Source organism: Martes martes (genome assembly GCF_963455335.1).
Source record: "Martes martes genome assembly, chromosome: 11".
Classification (NCBI taxonomy): Eukaryota; Metazoa; Chordata; class Mammalia; order Carnivora; family Mustelidae; genus Martes; species Martes martes.
The window spans coordinates 93,416,643-93,434,956 of NC_137899.1; the positions used below are offsets into that span (position 1 = coordinate 93,416,643).

General features: G+C 43.3%; 1 protein-coding gene across 1 annotated transcript in view; it reads right to left on the minus strand.

The window, feature by feature from the left end:
- Positions 1-1,555: 1,555 nt before the first annotated feature.
- The window catches only part of ZC3HAV1 (zinc finger CCCH-type containing, antiviral 1), a 55,391-nt gene continuing 38,632 nt past the window's right edge, over positions 1,556-18,314 (minus strand). Inside the window, exons 9-13 of the mRNA XM_080818014.1 lie at positions 15,026-15,128; positions 13,319-13,400; positions 12,404-12,534; positions 11,888-12,021; positions 1,556-2,215 (exon numbers count right to left, since the gene is read on the minus strand). Coding sequence (XP_080674140.1) covers positions 1,950-2,215; positions 11,888-12,021; positions 12,404-12,534; positions 13,319-13,400; positions 15,026-15,128 — 716 coding nt within the window. The 3' untranslated portion in view covers positions 1,556-1,949. The remainder of the gene's footprint in view (positions 2,216-11,887; positions 12,022-12,403; positions 12,535-13,318; positions 13,401-15,025; positions 15,129-18,314) is intronic.

An 18,314-nucleotide genomic window follows, 5' to 3' on the forward strand; every position in this document is an offset into this window, starting at 1 on the left:
AATATTTAAGAGGGAAAATTAGATTTGGGAACAGCTTGGGAGAAGGAGAGGAAGAAGTCAAGGATGACTTCTGGTACAGAACACTCGGGGAGAAGGTGATTCATTTAAAGGAGGCAGATTGAGAATTCCATTCAGGACATGTTGCTTTACAGGTGTCTGTGAAATATCCAACCAGAGATGTCTAATGCATGATCAGAGCTGGATAATTTGCATCTCTGAAAATGTGAGAACCAGGAAACTCCAAAACAGAAGTACCATTTAAAAAAAAAAAAAAAAAAAGCAAATGAGAGTACCTATTTGTGACAAGCCTCCCAGAAAATAATCCTGCCCTAAAAAATCTCTATGCATATGTTACTTGTGGAGTCCTTTAAATCAAGGGGTTGTGGATCTACCACATTGTAGACTGTACTGATTGTACAATCTACAGTACAGATTGTACCGATCTACTATCTGACTAATATAAAATCACCTCTAATGCTAATTAACTTTTTTTTTAAAGATTTTATTTATTTATTTGACAGACAGAGATCACATGTAGGCAGAGAGGCAGGCAGAGAGAGAGGAGGAAGCAGGCTCCCTGCTGAGCAGAGAGCCCGATGCGGGACTCGATCCCAGAACCCTGTGATCATGACCTGAGCCGAAAGCAGAGGCTTTAACCCACTGAGCCACCCAGGTTCCCTAATGCTAATTAACTTTTATAACATGTCTGCTGGCAGGAGATGTAACAGGAAATTTCGGTGAATGGTACAGAATGTGGAAAAGAAAAACTGAAAGGAAAAATCTGTTTCCTAAGAAGGAAAGAAATCTTGGTCCAGGAACCTCAACTGTTTTAAAAACTGATTGTACTTCAATTCCATACAATCCGTGATATTTAGTAAAAAAGAAGCCCCTTACAGGTGTAAGACCTGTTGGAGGCATTGTTCTCTTTGTTCGGATTCCGTGCTCACCGGGAAACAAATCTCGCCTCCTTAAGGGGCCCATCCTTCAGTAGGGATGGCCTGGCTCCTAATTTCACGGTGAGCCTCACCCACTACAGCGAACGACTACAACAGCGCTCAGGTTTATCGGTCATGCTTCTGTGAGTCTGGTTACTGCAACTCAGACCCCCCACAATATAGACATTTCATCAAAGTCCAACCTGAAAACCTTCTCTATAATCATATACTAGAATATAAATGCCTACTCTGCTACAATTATATAAAGAACATGATCGGGCAATTAACTCCAGCTGGCTGCTTCTCTCTGAGCCCCACTTTGCGGCTCTTTTCATTGCCTTCCAGAGCACCAACGTGGATGGAGCCCCTACATGAACGTAGAGATAAAGAAATGTGTGCCCCAACTCGGTTTTACCACAAAGGTATAGTACAGTTACCTCCGTGACAGCATTTAAATTACCTTTTCTCCCCCCACCCAACCCCCACCCCTGGATTTTCCTAAAAATTCCCCCCACAACTTTCCATAATCTTCTGTCCAAGGCAGTACGGTCTTATGTCCTTACTTCCACAGGCATTTTTAGATTTCTCTCAAATTGCCCAAATTACTTTTCTTTCAACTTAACCAAAACCAAACCATGTCCTACAGTAAACGAAGAGGAGCTGGGAGAGAAACTTGTTACAGACGTTTTAGAAATCCGACTTTCCCAGTTATACCTTAAGACAGTGGTTCCCAAACTCTAGGACACATTCGAATCCTTGGGATTTTAAAAAATACCACTGCCCAAGCTCTCACACCAGAAACAGTGATTTAGTTGGCATGGGGTACGATCTGAACACTGGACTTGTTAAAAAGCTTCTCAGACGATTTAAATGTGGAGCAAAGTTTGGGAACCACTGATCTAAGGCATTTGATAACTAGATGAGAAATGTAAAAATGTTATGATCTGGGGCAATCTGGCTCTGTAAGCGAACAGAAGGGTGATGCCCTCCTTTATGACACTGTATTCATCACTCCTAACTAATCACGCAGGCTTTGTCTAGTTCAGTATATTCAATCACATATTCTGGGTAAATCTGATCTTTCTCGAAGATGACAAAAACGGAGGGATTCAACCTTATATCCACATAGCTGTCATACGGCAGTGGGGGAGGGCTAACGCTTCCCGTCTCTCCTTGAGTAAAATCTCCAACCAGGACTCGAGCTACAAACATGACGATGTTTTTCGTATCACACTGGCAATTTTTATGGGCATGGATGGCATCTTTTGTGAAGTAAATGCCTAGAAACCACGAAAAAAAGAGAAAGGGTAAAGAATTATTATGAAAGAAGGCATGTAGTTTGTAAGATTATTTACATAACATCAGATGATGGGCGTTCCCTAAGCATGTGTCAGCAACGCCTTATTGATACTTATCAACGTTCCTTTGTACCGAAAAAAATGTTTATGATGCAAGTAAATCTGAATCTACTATATAACCCTACTGAAATAACAGAAACGCCACTATGCAGTGGCTCCCAGGGATGGTGTGAGCAGCCCAACTCGTGCAAATCATGCAGGGTGAGCTGACTTGGAACTTGTTGGACCAAAGATCCTCCAGCAGAGGCCGTTTTCTGTTGTGTACATTTTACAGAACAAGGGTCATTTACTACTGATGGGAAGGTCTCAGAAAATGTGAAAGAGGGAAGCATAGCACCGGCCAGCAATGGACCCTGTAGACCTTTCTAAAACAGTTGGTCTATCGTCCACAACCTTAGAACAACCTCTGCATCACTGAGGTCTCTTTTTTTTAACACTGTGTTTGTTTATTTGAGAGAGAGAAAGAGGAAGAGAGCGCATGCGTGTGTGCAGTGGGCGGAGGGGCAGAAGAAGGGTGAGCATCCCAAGCAGGACTGCCAGCGGCTCTCAATGCTGAGCCCAGGCAGGGCCCCGTCTCACAACCCCGAAATCATGACCTGAGCTTAAATCAACAGACTGAGGCTTCACGGATTGAGCCATCCACGTGTCCCTGCATCACTGAGATTTCTGTACTCAGCAGATCAACAATGATCTCTTGACAAATTGAAATTTCCTATTTTAATTTTTGTCATTGCCAGATGCTTCTCTCTCTCTCTCTTTGAGATTTATTTATTTGAGGGCACCTGGAAGGCTCAGTTGGTTAAACAGCTGCCTTCGGCTCAGGTCATGATCCCAGGGTCCTGGGATTGAGCCACGCATTGGGGGTCCCTGCTTGCTTGGGAGCCTGCTTCTCCCTCTGCCTGTTGCTCTGCCAACTTGTGCTCTCTGTCAAATAAATAAAATCAATCTTTAAAAAAAAAAAAGATCTATTTATCTGAGAGAGACAGCATGGCGGGGAGAGGGGGGCGGGTGTGAGCAGAGGGAAAGGGAGAAGCAGACTCCCGCTGAACAGGGAGCCTGACACCAGGCTTCATCCCAGGACCATGAGATCAGGACCCGAGCTGAAGTTAGGTGCTTAACCGACTGAGCTACCCAGACACCCCATTTTTCTCTGTCCTTTTAAAAGAAATGTGGAGGCACCTGGGATGCTCAGTCGGTTAGGCATCTGACTCTTGATTTCGGCTCAGGTCATAATCTCAGGGTCATGAATCTGAGCCCAACCTTGGGCTCCCTGCTCAGCAGGGAGTCTGCTTGAGATCCTTTCTTCCCCTCCCTCTGCCCTTACCCCGACGGCTCGTGCTAAATGAAATCTTTTTAAAAATTAAAAAATAAAAGAAATGCATATATATTTGTGAATTCTGATTTTCTATACAAAAGTTAATTAGTAAAATGAATTCATTTTATTTATGGTAACAAGTGCTTAATATTTTTTTCATTTACCTTGTTTATTTTTTTATTACTGATTTTTTTTAAAGATTTTTATTTATTTATTTGACACAGAGAGAGAGATCACAGGTAGGCAGAGAGGCAGGCTGAGAAAGAGGGGGAAGCAGGCTCCCTGCTGAGCAGAGAGCCCGATGCGGGGCTCGACCCCAGGACCCTGGGATCATGACCTGAGCCGAAGGCAGAGGCTTAACCCACTGAGCCACCCAGGCGCCCCATATTACTGATTTTTTAAAAAAATAATTTAGATGTTTGAATTCCAGAAATACTACTTATCCTGAAGAGGTCAGATACGGGATATTCTGGGTAAATGACGTTCAACTCTATTTGGAATAAGAAATGAAAGTCCACTACACTGACCTACCATTTCCTGACCCGCTGTCCCTCCCAAACACAGTCACTGACTTGGTGGGGATTCTTTCACCTGTTTCCAGGCATTTACATACATATACAACACATTGACTCTGGTACAGTTTAATGTTCTTTTATTTGTTCATTAATAGGATTGTACTGCACGAACTGTGCTGCATTTTTTTACACTCTAGTCCTAGAAATTTCACTGTCACCCCATTTAACCCCACCTCATTCTTTTTAGTGGCTGCACAGGATTCCATTGTACGGATGTATCATAATTTAACTCTTGTATTGATTAACATGTAGGTTATTTTTAATTTTTTGCCATTACCAAGAACACTTCTAAATAAATGCTTTTATTTTTTTTTTTTTTAATTTTTTTTATTTATTTATTTGACAGACAGAGATCACAAGTAGGCAGAGAGAGAGGAGGAAGCAGGCTCCCGGCTGAGCAGAGAGCCCGATGTGGGGCTCGATCCCAGGACACTGGGATCATGACCTGAGCTGAAGGCAGAGGCTTTAACCCACTGAGCCACCCAGGCGCCCCATATTACTGATTTTTTAAAAAAATAATTTAGATGTTTGAATTCCAGAAATACTACTTATCCTGAAGAGGTCAGATACGGGATATTCTGGGTAAATGACGTTCAACTCTATTTGGAATAAGAAATGAAAGTCCACTACACTGACCTACCATTTCCTGACCCGCTGTCCCTCCCAAACACAGTCACTGACTTGGTGGGGATTCTTTCACCTGTTTCCAGGCATTTACATACATATACAACACATTGACTCTGGTACAGTTTAATGTTCTTTTATTTGTTCATTAATAGGATTGTACTGCACGAACTGTGCTGCATTTTTTTACACTCTAGTCCTAGAAATTTCACTGTCACCCCATTTAACCCCACCTCATTCTTTTTAGTGGCTGCACAGGATTCCATTGTACGGATGTATCATAATTTAACTCTTGTATTGATTAACATGTAGGTTATTTTTAATTTTTTGCCATTACCAAGAACACTTCTAAATAAATGCTTTTAAAACATCCTAGTAAATATGCCTTTGAGAGCCTGTGTAAGTATTTCCATGGAACAGGCTGAAAAATTGTAGCGGCTGAGTCAAAGGACCTAGGTGTATTCATTTTGACAGATTATTACAAATTGCCGTCCAGAAGCCGTCCAAAAATCTTACCAGCGACAGAGAAAGTCCCATTGCACCAAACTTTGTCAACATCGGGTATCAACTATCCTTTTAATTTTTGTCAATACAAAGCACCAAAAAAAAAAATCTGATTATAACATGCATTTCCCTTAATACTAGTGACATGAAGCAGCTTCTCATAGGCTTATTGGCATACTTCGTATGCTCTTTCTTGGAACGGATTGTCTACATCTTTTTCTCCTGTTGTACTTTTGTCTTTTTTTTTTTTTTTTTTTTTACTGATGTGTGACCAAAACAAGCTTATATTTCAAAGACAGTGACCATATGGACCTTTTTCTAATCTTACAAAGTAGGCCAGGAGACAACTGGAAAATGACCAAGGACACAAATGACAATCATCAGCCCACCACAGTTCTATCGGGGCCACCCACTCTACCTCTGTCACTGCCAACAACCTCCTTCCCAACCAGTTCCAGCTCCTGTTTTATCAGACGACCTACTACAGATAGATTCTATACCACTCTGCTATCCCCTGAGTACAGAGGCTGTGCCTTCTTTATTGTACCGTTATTTAAAGATTTTATTTATTGGGGCGCCTGGGTGGCTCGGGGTTAAGCCTCTGCCTTTGGCTTAGGTCATGATCCCAGGGTCCTGGGATCGAGCCCCGCATCGGGCTCTCTGCTTAGCGGGGAGGCTGCTTCCTCCTCTCTCTCAGCCTGCCTCTCTGCCTACTTGTGATCTCTGTCTGTTAAATAAATAAAATCTTAAAAAAAAAAAAAAAGATTTTATTTATTTGAGAGAGAGAGAATGCACAAGTGGGGGGAGGGGCAGAAAGCGAGGGAGAGGTAGAAGCTGACTTCCCACTGAGAAGGGAGCCTGACTCAGGGCTTGATCCTGGAGCTCAAGATGACGGCCTGAGCTGAAGTCAGACACTTCACCAACTGAACCACCCAGAAGCCCCTGTACCTTCTTTATTTTTATTCTCTCTCTTTTGGTGGATACCCTCCACAAACTCTGTATCACACTACCCAGCTCTGTGCATCATAGTATAGTTGCAAGTCATTTCTTAGTGTCTGTAAAGAGCCATTACTCATATGTCAGTTTCTGGAACTTCTAAACAACTTGAGCTGTTTTGGAAGGAAATCTTTCTAACACACATACATTTCTCTGATGTAAAAAGTAGAACAAGTCATTTTGCCCTTTCTTATCCTGATGCGTCAGATGTAGAGATTAATTCTGATATATGGTGTTACATTATAGCGACACCCTGTTGAGTTACTAAGGGGGACAGAGCCATTTACTCCTATACTGATGGTCCATGCACAGCATGAAAGAAAAATGTTAAGTTATGTTTGTGTCTTGCAGATCATCCCCCCTCTTGTTCTCCACCTAAAACTGTTCATTTGCTTCTTGCTGCCTGACTCTAGCATCTCTTTACTCCCACTCCACACTTGCTGGGCTGAGAGGGAAAAAAAAAAAAAAAAAAAACCACTGTTTTGAAATAAGGCTAAATATTTCTGAGAAGCTCCCAAGAAAAAACATACACAATCTTCAATACAGGAATTTTAAGAAAACAACGTAGGCTACTCATAACACAGTTGTTCACTCTTTCCAATTCCAAGTTGTCTTTCAGAAAGCGAATCTTTCCAGACAAGGGAACTCCACTTACGCATGTAAAAGGTGTCGAATAAATAGTATGGAGTTACTGGTAAAAATATTTGACTTAAAGCAAATGGAATAAAGTCAATAGACAAAAATTCCATCCATATTTTTCTTGAGTGTGTATTTTTTTTTGTTTTTTTTTTTTGAGTGTGCATTTTTATTGCTTGACAAAGCCATAAAACCTATTTGCAACATTCAGAGATAGTTGTACATATTTTAACGGCACTGAGTTACTTTTGTATTTGTCAAATTAGTTTTTTCTATTTTCTAATTAAGTCTCAATACTGATTTGATTACTCAGCTATTTTTTTTTAAAGATTTATTTATTTTAGAGAGAGAGGAGAAAGAGCACACACAAGCAGGGGATGGTGGGGGGAAGCGAGAGAAGCTCAAGCAGGCTCCACACTCAGAGAGACCCCGACCTGGGGCTTGATCTCACAACCCTGAGTTAGTTGAAATCTAGGGTTGGGACACTTAACCAACTGAGCTACCCAGGTGCCCCCAGCTATTTTTTTTTTTTTTAAAGTAAGTTCCATGCCTAATGTGGGGCTTGAACTCACGGCCCCCAGAGATTAGGAGTTGCACACTCTACTGCCTGAGGCAGCCAGGCACCCCTATTCAGCTATTTTTGCTTATCAGTGGTAACCAAATGAAAGACAAGTGAAGCCAATGACAAAATACATATACAGTTACATTTATACAGTTACTCTAGGCCTTTGGAGGACATCTTTATCATTTCCCATTCAGAAAAGAGTAATTATTACCCTAAAGAACTGGTTTTTAAAATGGATCATCAGGTGTTTTTAAAAATCACTTTTATATAATCTAGAATCTACATTTGCTTAAGTGAGCCAACCTGAAGAGCCAACCTTATAGCCCACTCTCCTAAAACCTGGACTCTGTCTTATTGTAAATACCTCTTATGAGTGACAGATTCCCTGAACCCCAATATCCTCTTCATCCCTTCATCCTTCTACTTGGATCTAGGCCACCCTCATTTCTGGCCTGAAGTCTTCTTCTTTTTTTTTTTTTTTTCAAGATTTATTTATTTATTTGGGGGGCCGTGGGCAGAGGGAGGAGGACATAGCCTTATGCAGACTGTACACTGAGCGCAGAGCCCGAAGTGGACTTCGACCTCAGAACCCTGAGAGCAGGAGGAGCTGAGCTGACCTCCACCAAGAGTCAGTTGCTTAACCAGCTGAGCCATTCAGGCACCCCATGGCCTGGACTCTGGAAATGACCTCCCTACCTACTCTCTCCTCCTATAGGCTTGGCCCTACCTATCCTTTCTTACGTGCAGCCCGAGTCCTGGTACTTCCTTCTCAAAGTCACTGGTGGTTTGTGATTGCCCTCTGGATTAATTCCCTCCCCTTCGCATGGGTTGCAAGGTGTGTCAGAATTGGATCTTGACCTCCAGCTCCAGCCTTCTCCTTTGTCATTCCCACCAGAACTTAAAGGCCCTGTGCGCTCTACAGCCTTCCTGGCCTTTGTCAATTTCCAGTCTTCATAAACACTCTTCTCCCAACTATTTTGGTTTGGTTTGGTTTTTGCCTAGACTTCACAATATGCTATCTTCCTATAATCTACTTTATTCATTTTTTTCATTTACTTAGTATAACTGACTTAATGGGATAACATTATGCTTTTTTTTCTTTTCACAATTCTTTATATAATCACTGTCTTTTATTTTAGCCAGACATATTCTTTGCCTCAGAGAGAATAAGAACCACTGGAGGGAATCATTAAGGAGAAAGAAAGAATCATACTCAGCTTTTGATTACCAAAATAGCATCTTGATACGCACTGCAGAAAATGGGTTTTGTTAACTAGAAAGAACTCTGTGGGACGCCTGGGTGGCTCAGTTGGTTAAGCGGCTGCCTTCGGCTCAGGTCATGATCCCAGTGTCCTGGGATCGAGTCCCACATCAGGCTCCTTGCTCCGCGGGGAGCCTGCTTCTCCCTCTGCCTCTGCCTACCACTCTGTCTGCCTCGCTCGCTCTCTTTCTCTACAAATAAATAAATTAAAAAAAAAAAAAAAAGAAAGAACTCTGAATAAGACCAGAGAAAGAGACCTTGTTCTAGGCTGGGATTCCAAAAGGGTCAAGTTGGCTCTATCTGGGTTACTCAGGCATCCAGGCTCTAGCTCGCTGGGCCTGTCAGGGATGACAGACAGGAGTCCAGTGGCTGGGGAACGCATGTGTCCCATTTCGGGGCTAGAATACCACCATTCCAATTCTCTGTAGATCCTTTTGAGTCTTCTACGTAGACACTCGTATTATCAAAAATAACATTTTTGGTTTCTTTCTTTCCAACCAGTGGGCAGTCCAGTCCCTGGGTTGCAGAATCTCGGCAGATTGTATAGCTGTCCATATCTGCAGCACCCTGGATCCCAAATATGTTCTGGGGCCTTATATGCCCCCCATCGGGCCTCTTGAATCCAGTCTATAACCAGGACCGGTCCTTCTTTGCATAGCTCCACCCCCAAACATGTGCCTCTGTTTCTAATTTCACCTTGCTTCTGCTTACTATCCAAATCGGAGGTTTCATCGTCTCCTCTGACTGAGAGGTTGGCTTTTCCCTAACTATTGTCCTTCTCAGTGCAGACTCTGCTCAGCAGGTCGGCTCCCCTTCCCGGCTCCTACCAACTCGACTCCTGACCTGTCTTCCCCTCCGATCCACCATCTCCCATCACACGCCCTCTTCCCACCTCCAGTTTATCAAAAGTAGCCCGGAGCCCTCCTGTCTTTCCAGGTACATCTTACTCTCCCGATACTCTTCTTAACACGGTCACATGCAAAATCAGGCAGAGAACAGCCTAGGGAGAGGTTTCGTGGGTACAAAAGGGGGGCTCTGTTTTCCCTCAGCGGGGAGCAGTATGTCTGAGGTCCACTGCTTGGCCTCCCTTAGGACAACTGCCTGAACTTTTTTTAAGATTATGGGCGCCACGGTTCATACCCACCTATCTAGCAGGGACTGGTACCATCACGGGTGATGGAAGTGGCAAGTTGGTATGAAAAATAAATACAAACAAAACAAAACACCAGGGCGTCTGGGTGGCTCAGTGGGTTAAGCCTCTGCTTTCAGCTCAGGTCATCTCAGGGTCCTGGGATCGAGCCCCGGATCAGGTGCTCTGCTCAGCAGGGAGCCTGCTTCCCCCTCTCTCTCTGCCTGCCTCTCTGCCTACTTGTGATCTCTCTCTCCATCAAATAAATAAATAAATAAAATCTTAAAAAAAAAAAAAAACACTTCCTAACTCTGGGTAACAGGAGACAGGCCGAGTAGGAGGATCACCACCTTCTCAAGGGAGGGTGGCATGGGAAAAAGGGGCACAGTTCCCAGACAGACACCTTGCCCATCAGTGAGAACGGCAGACTCCATCTCTGCCCGTGTTTTCTTGGCTATCAGGAACTCTCCTCTTTTATCAAGCTAAAGGAAAAGCGATAGTAAGTAACACTATCAACTATCAAGATATATTTCAGAGGGTGCCAGTGCCCTTTCATGTACAAAATAGGAAAAACAGACTACACGCCCATGCATGTCACTACCAGAGCCAATTAGGGCCCAAACTGAAGAACACATGTACCATACTTCCATCTTCTGCAGTAAATTTTCCTTTGAGTTCTAACATAAGAGAGACCTGTTTCACTCAAGGTGGCCATCCTGCTTTCTCCAAACATTTCTAAGTAAGTTTTTAGTGAGGCATTTTTTTTTTAAGTTTGTTTATTTATTAAGTAGTCTCTGCACCCAACAGGACTTGAACTCATGACCCTGAGATCAAGAGTTGCATGCTCTTCCAACTGAGCCAGCCAGGTGCCCCTTTATCCATGCATTTAAACTTAATACACATGAAATTCTCATCAAGTCATTCACCTTAAGCTCCTTCATTAACTTCCCATGCCCTCAGGGTCAAGTTTCAACACTTTCCTGTGGCGCCATGTCTTACACCACGTGTCATTCACTCCCCACAGGGACTCTACAGTGTAGATGATCCCTCCTGTGCCTTCCCTTGGGAACCACTCTCCAGCCGGGCTAGGTGTCCACAGAATCTGTTCACTCCCTCTACAGTAGTTGCACATTTGCCATCATTTGATTAATTATGTGAAGTAATTTTGATGGGGGCCATGTCTACTTTGTTCACCGCAATGTCGCCCCGTATCTAGTGTATAGAACGCACTCGAAAATATTTTTCGGCTGACTGACTGGCTTCTTGTTTTCCACAGTGTGTGTGAATTTAATCTTCCTTGTATGAGTTGAGCCCACTTTGAAACTTGATATACTATCTGTTGTTCTCTTAAGATGAGTGATTCATTGTGTTTGTTTGTTTTGAGAATTACATGGACGGTACGACCCAACACCAAAAAACAGTCTTATTTAAAAATGAGCAGAGGGGGGCGTCAGGGGGGCTCAGTCAGTTAAGGGTCTGCATTAAGCTCAGGCCATGATCCCAGGGTCCTGGGATCGAGCCCCACATCATGGGGCTCCCTGCTCAGTGGGAGCCTGCTTCTCCCTCTCCCTGTGCCCCTCTCCTCCGCTCACGCTCTCTCTCTCAAATAAATAAAATCTTAAAAAAAAAAAAAGAACCCATCAGTGGCAATGGCAGGCTACTTGTAGTGGCTTCACAGGGTTGGACTTAAGTCAGACAGGCCACTGGTAAACAGTAATGGCAGCCAATGTAGCCAACAGTTAGAAGAGGTCACAAGTATGTATGAGATGCTTCCATCCTTCTACATCTCAAAAAACCCAAGACAGGAGCAAGGATAAGCTATGGCAATCAAGTCCCAAATCAACCTACCCCTCTAATTTGGGCAGTTAAGGTTAACATGAGCTTAATTCTCCAAGCACGCAAAAGCCTGCACACACTGGTTAGTACGTGATCATGGCTCCCACCTAAATTAGGACTCTACTAGTTAGACTTCTCTATCCCAGCACAAACCTTTTCCATATTTGGCTTCACCAGTTCCATGTAAGCTCCAGTCAAAATTATTCTCACAGATAGACTCCAGATGGACACGGCTTATTGCATAAAACAGGATTTTTTCCGTTCTGTTGTTCATCTTCATTTTTTTCCTAATAGAGGAAATGTGAGACTTAACACCCAGAGCATTCCTCTCCCACTCTGGTTAATGACACTAATCCCAATACAGTCTAATCATCTTAAAATGGGATTCCACCCATTTTCAGAACAGAGCTCCTAACATGAATGCCCCAGGTGCAGAAAAGTAAACTTATGAGGTCCTTTAAATGACAGATACATTAAATCAGAGAGTCCTAACACCGAAGCTGAGAGAAGTTCGAGTTTACAACAGGAAAAAACAACCGGACACTGAAGAAACTCTTGACTGTAAAATAAACCAGTGAATAGGTTTTACACCACAGCACTTCACTAATCCTTTCAAAACTTTGCTTTTAAAAAAAAAAGAAAAGAACACCCCAGAAGGTGGCCACCAACCTTTCAAAAGCACTCAAGAGCTTTGTGTTCTTGATCTTCTTTATCTTTTCAATCTTGAAATTTTTCATGGAAGCTTTAAAATATTCACCTATCATGCCATATTCCGGACACCGACTATCGATCTCTAACAACTAAAAAATTAAAAAAATACATGTAAAATGGGAAGCAGGAGACATTGAAAGCATGTATGTCCACACACGTGACCCCCTACACCATGGAGTGTCCTTGCCAAGCCTCTGATAGCAGGTGGGATAAGCTGGCTTAGGATCTCCACATCTGGAGGTTCATTTTAGTAATGAGCTGGCTGGCCCTGGGCCCATCTGTGCAGGCTGACTTAGGGCTAGCTTTATGCTTAAAGGCAAAGGGACACCCCCCTGAAGGTGTCAGATTTACTCGAAGGACCTGGTGAGTTCCTTGCCTAAAGCTAGAGCGAGGCACCCAAGCAGAGGGGCCTGTATCCGAAGCTGGAGCATGACACCCAAGCGAAGTGATCTAGAAAGAGTCCTGCCCCACCCAAGTTAGGTGATGAGGTGAGGCGGTGTGTGGGTCCCACAGAAGCCTGCCTTTGAACTCCAGCTAACAGACAAGGGCTTCCAGTACTCCCATCCATGAAGTGGAGATGATAACATGTGTGTCAGAGGGTTGTTGTAAGGATGTGCGGTAAGAGATGGTGTGTGGCTGGATGGTGAGGGACCCTGTGGAGGGCGGCGGTTCTCTGGGAAGGTAACACAGTTACCATTTGGATGTTCTCTGGGAAGGTAACACAGTTCCCACTGGGATGCCACTGAATCTTGACCGGAGTTTTACAGAAACCACCCATCCTTTCATCCAAACAAATATACACAATGACAGCTAAATGCTTCCCCCCCCACCGCCTTTAAACAATTTATACACCAAAACGTAAAAACCAAGTACCTCATAGCCACCAGAGCCAAAGTCCCACTGAGGAAGCAGTGTCGAGGGTAAAGGGTCCGACTGGGTCGGCGCCAGCTGATAGCTACAAAGAAGAGAAAGAATTCACTTCGTTCCCTGTTCCATATGCCCAAGTTCTGTCCCAAAATTCCAGCCATGAAGCAAGGGTTTCCCAGAGAATTTTTTCTTTGTACTTTATTTTGGGTTATATTCCTGCATATTCCTGGTACAGATGTACTAGTAATCATGCTTTTTTTAAAAAAAGTCGTTATTCATAATTTGATAAATTAATGTTATTTTCTCACTGATTTAAAATGTAAAGCACTCATTCCTTTTTAGATTTCTGCCCAACCTTCAGAGAACCTAATACATGAGCAATAAGACATCTTATAGCATCTTTGTGAAACAATAAAGACTGAGGCCCCGGGGAGGTAGGCTGAGGCATGGGGGAAGAATTCTGCTATCTTTCCTGGAGGAGCTATATTTCGGGGTACAGTTATCAAGGAGGAAAAAGTCTTCTTTATAGACAATTCATAGCTATTAACTGCAGATCTGACAGGATTAGAAAAATCACCGTTTTGTAACCCCTAATGAAATAATGGATTGAAACGATGACCCCCCCCCATTAGCTACGATAATGATCCAGTGAGAGATCAGATGCTGGGACAGAGGGGTCACACTGGACCAACCTGGTCCCCTCAGCTCACCTCCATCATTAAAAATAGGACAACTAGACATTACATACTTCTTACTATAGTGTGGCAGGAAACAAAGTACCACATCTAGTTTTCTTGACCAAAAATGGAGCCTGAGTCTAATCAAGCCTCTACATCTAACCATCAACTCGCAGAAATTACTTATCAGATGCCCCCATGGGCATACAATTTGGTACATTTTGAATTTGGGAAATTCTATAAGGATGAATCACCCAATTTCTTAAAAAAAAAAAAAAAAAGAAAGAAAGTGAGGGGATGTAATAGATTAAGAGGTTTAAGAGACAAATCTACCAAATCCAAGGTACATACCTTGTTTGGATAAAAATTTATATAAATCAACTACAAAAATGCCATGCTTGATTTTACACCTGCCTTGAAATCTGTTTTACATAACCACATTATTACCCAGGGGCGGGGAGCGGGGGGCATCCATCTCCACAGTGGAACAATGTAGATTTCACTGAGTTTGGAGCAGACAGAGGAGAGTGACACTGAACCCCCACAGCAAAGTGTCCTTTAAACAATCCCCTTTCATCTCATGTTTCATCTCATCATTATCCAAATCTCCTCCCTCAGGCAGGTGACACATCCCTCTCTTCTTCCATTTCTTTCTCTGCCGCCTCCCCTTGTTAAATCCACTCAGCTACACTAAAGACACACAGAAGAACCCACAACAAAACAAAACCCCTTTAACTGTGCACTTGACTACTTCCGAGGCTCACCCCATCGACCGGGCCATTCACGGTGAAGAAGCTGGGACCCCGGTATGGGAGGTTTGCCCCAAGTCCCCTGCAAGTCCCAGGGAGATGGATTTCCTGCTCGCCCACCCCTCTGGGCCCCCTAGACTGCTTCAAGGGCACAGATGATGCAAGAGGAAACCACCGCGGAATGAAAGCAGGAAGAGTTCAAAAGCACAGACTGACGAGTAAGTTGGTGAGGTCAGTGGGTGATTGTCTTGAGGACCTGCTGGTAGGCAGAGTTTCCAAACACTTACTTGAACCCACTTTTAATCCGCTCCACATCCTTGTAAGACATAAATTTTGGCCTTCTGACCACACCTTTTTGGGTCTTGGAAGCTACGTTTGTCTGAATCATGCCTTTAGAGAGAAAAAGGAAAACAAACAAGAACCAACAATTAGTCCTAGAAAATGATGTCCTGTTCTTTTATTTTTTTTAAGATTTTATTTATTTATTTGACAGACAGATCACAAGTAGGCAGAGAGGCAGGCGGGGATGCAGGTTCACTGCCGAGCAGAGAGCAGAGAGCCCGATGCTCTATCCCAGGACCCTGGGATCATGACCTGAGCCGAAGGCAGAGGCTTTAACCCACTGAGCCACCCAGGCGCCCCTCCTGTTATCCTCCTTAGGCTAGTAACACAGCAAATATGCATGGCTGAACTGTAACAGGTATGAACAGAGAAAATCTTTTCGGATGGGAATTGCTCATGATTAAAAACTTGTATCCTTCCCTGCCCTTCTGATAAGACCCAGGAAACAAAGAGGCAATGAGAGGAGCAGTCAGCAATTAATCTAATCTGTAAATCAAAGTCAGAGAGTAAAGGGAAGGACGAGGGCAGCCAGATAACAAGACATCCTCCCGGTAAGCTGCCCTAAACCATGCATCAATGATTTTGGGTTGGAATGTGGTAGCTATATCTTGAAGGATCTTTCCATATCAAGTGTGAAATGTCATTGTCTTTCTTTTTTTTTTTTTTTAAGATTTTATTTTATTTATTTGACAGACAGAGATCACAAGTAGGCAGAGAGACAGAGGAGGAAGCCAGTTCCCCGCTGAGCAGAGAGCCCAGGGTCCGATCCCAGGACTCTGGGATCATTACCTGAGCAGAAGGCACAGGCTTTGACCCACTGAGTCACCCAGGTGCCCTGAAATGTTATTTTCAATTCATGCACCTTGCTGACCCAGGCTCAAGTTGCAGCCAGAGGGAGCTCTTTACAAAGTAAATCATCTGGGTGCCTGAGCATCTGATTCTTGGTTTCAGCGCAGATTGTGATCTCAGGATGCTGGGACTGGGCCCTACATCAGGCTCTACACTCGGCGGGGAGTCTGCATGGGATTCTCTCTCCCTCCTCCTCAGCCCCTCCCCCCACCTACACACTTGTGCTTTCTCTCACTCTCTCAAATAAATAAAATTTAATAAAATTTAATTTAACAAAATCAATTTAATTTTATTAAATTAATTAAGTTTAAGTTAATCAAAAAGTTAATTTAATTATTGAATTAATTTAAATCATTAATATTTAAATTATTAAATTTAATAAAAGTAGATTGACTTTATTAATTTAAATTTAAATTAATTAAAAATTTAACTTAATAAAATAAAATCTTTTAAAAAAAGGAAATCATCTTACATTGCTAGTGAAAGTATAAAATGGCACAAATGCTTTGGAAAACAGTTGGGCAGTTTCTTATGAAGTTAAACACAGAGTACCTACTTGATCTAGCAATCCTGCTCTTGTACTTAACCAAGAGAAATGAAAACTTACACCTGCACAAAGACTTGCATTTAAATGATTCAAGTAGCATTATTCTAATAACCAAAAAGTGAAAACAACCAAAAAGGGGCGCCTAGATGGCTCAGTCATTAAGCAGCTGCCTTCGGCTCAGGTCATGATCCCAGGGTCCTGGGATCGAGTTCCGCATCGGGCTCCCTGCTCCTCGGGAAGCCTGCTTCCCCCTCTCCCACTCCACCCGCTTGTGTTCCCTCTCTCACTGTGTCTCTCTCTGTCAAACTAATAAATAAAATCTTAAAAAAAAAAAAAGAAAAGAAAAGAGAAAAAAAACAGCCAAAAATACTAAGTGTGAATAGATAAAAACAAACCATGGTATAGCCTTAAAATTAAGTATGACTCAGCATTGAAAAGGGAAGAACTACTGTACGTGCAACGACATAGACGGGTCTAAGAAAAATTCTGAGTGAAAGAAGTCAGCCCCATGCAGAGTTCATATCATAAGATGCTCTTTATATGATGTCCTAGAATAGATAAAACTAATCTATAGTGACAGAGAGCAAATGGGGGTGGGAAGAGACTGCAAAAGGGGCGTGAGGAAACTTTTTGGACTGATGGGAATGTTCTAGAGCTGGATCAGGAGAGCAGTTGCATCCATATGTCAGCGCTCATCCAATTGCACACTTAAAATGGATGCATTTGGGGCGCCTGGGTGGCTCCATTGGTTCAGCGCCTGCCTTTGGCTCAGGTCATGATCCTGCGGTGCTGGGACCAAGCCCCGTGTCTGGCTCCCTGCTCAGCGGACAGTCTGCTTCACCAGTCTGCTCCCTCTGCCCCTCCCCTTGGCTGTGTGCTCTCTCTGTCTCTCTCTTCCGCTCTCTCAATTAAATAAAATCTTTTTTAAAAAGGAAGTATTTTATGGAAGCAAAAACAGGTGGCTCACTTGGTTAAGCATGGGATTCTTGATTTCGGCTCAGGTCATGATCTCAGGGTCCTGGGACCCAGCCCCAGTCTGCCTCTGGGATCAGGCAGGAATCGGCTCTACTCCCTCTCCCTCTGCCTGACCCTCTCTACCCTTCCCCCACTCATCCACATCCCCCTCAAAATAAATAAATAAATAAATGGCCTGGTGGCACGACTCCGTTCCAACCCTCTGTGCAGCTCTCGTCTCTTACAGACCTTCTCACTGTTCTTTGAAACCTCCAGCTTGTCTGCCATTCACAGTCTTAGCTCCAGCCCCTCCCTCTCTTGGGGGCCCGCCTTCCCCTGTGCACGGGCTGCTCCCTCCCTTCCAAGGGTTCCTCTGGGGACAAAACTGGGTGTTCTCGTAGGGACTCCTCCAATTCCCTGGCTTCTCCATCACACTGCTTCATTTTCCCCAGAGCTGTCATTACTTTCAGAAATTGCCTGACGCCCGCACCCAGAACAGTGCCTAGCAACAGAGCTGGCACGCCAATACCAGTTTAACGGATGTCAGAGTATAAGAAATGAGAAAAAAATCACCTAGAATACCACAAACTGCTCTGAACTCGTTTCTATGAACCAAGTGAACAAAACTGCAGGTCAGATTTTTTATTGTTCCAGATTCGGGAACAAGGTACATTACTGGTTCTCCTCTCTCCACCCCTTTTTAAAACTGCCAAAACAATAGAATAACAACCAAAGAAAAAAAATTTTTTTCGATTTAAGCCATTCTCAATTTCACCATCAACAGAAGAGAATTCTGTTTTTTCCTATTCCCTTCTGGCCTTGGTCCACGTGCATACACTGTTGCATTTACCATGCATATTAAATTTAAAAAAACAAAACAAAAC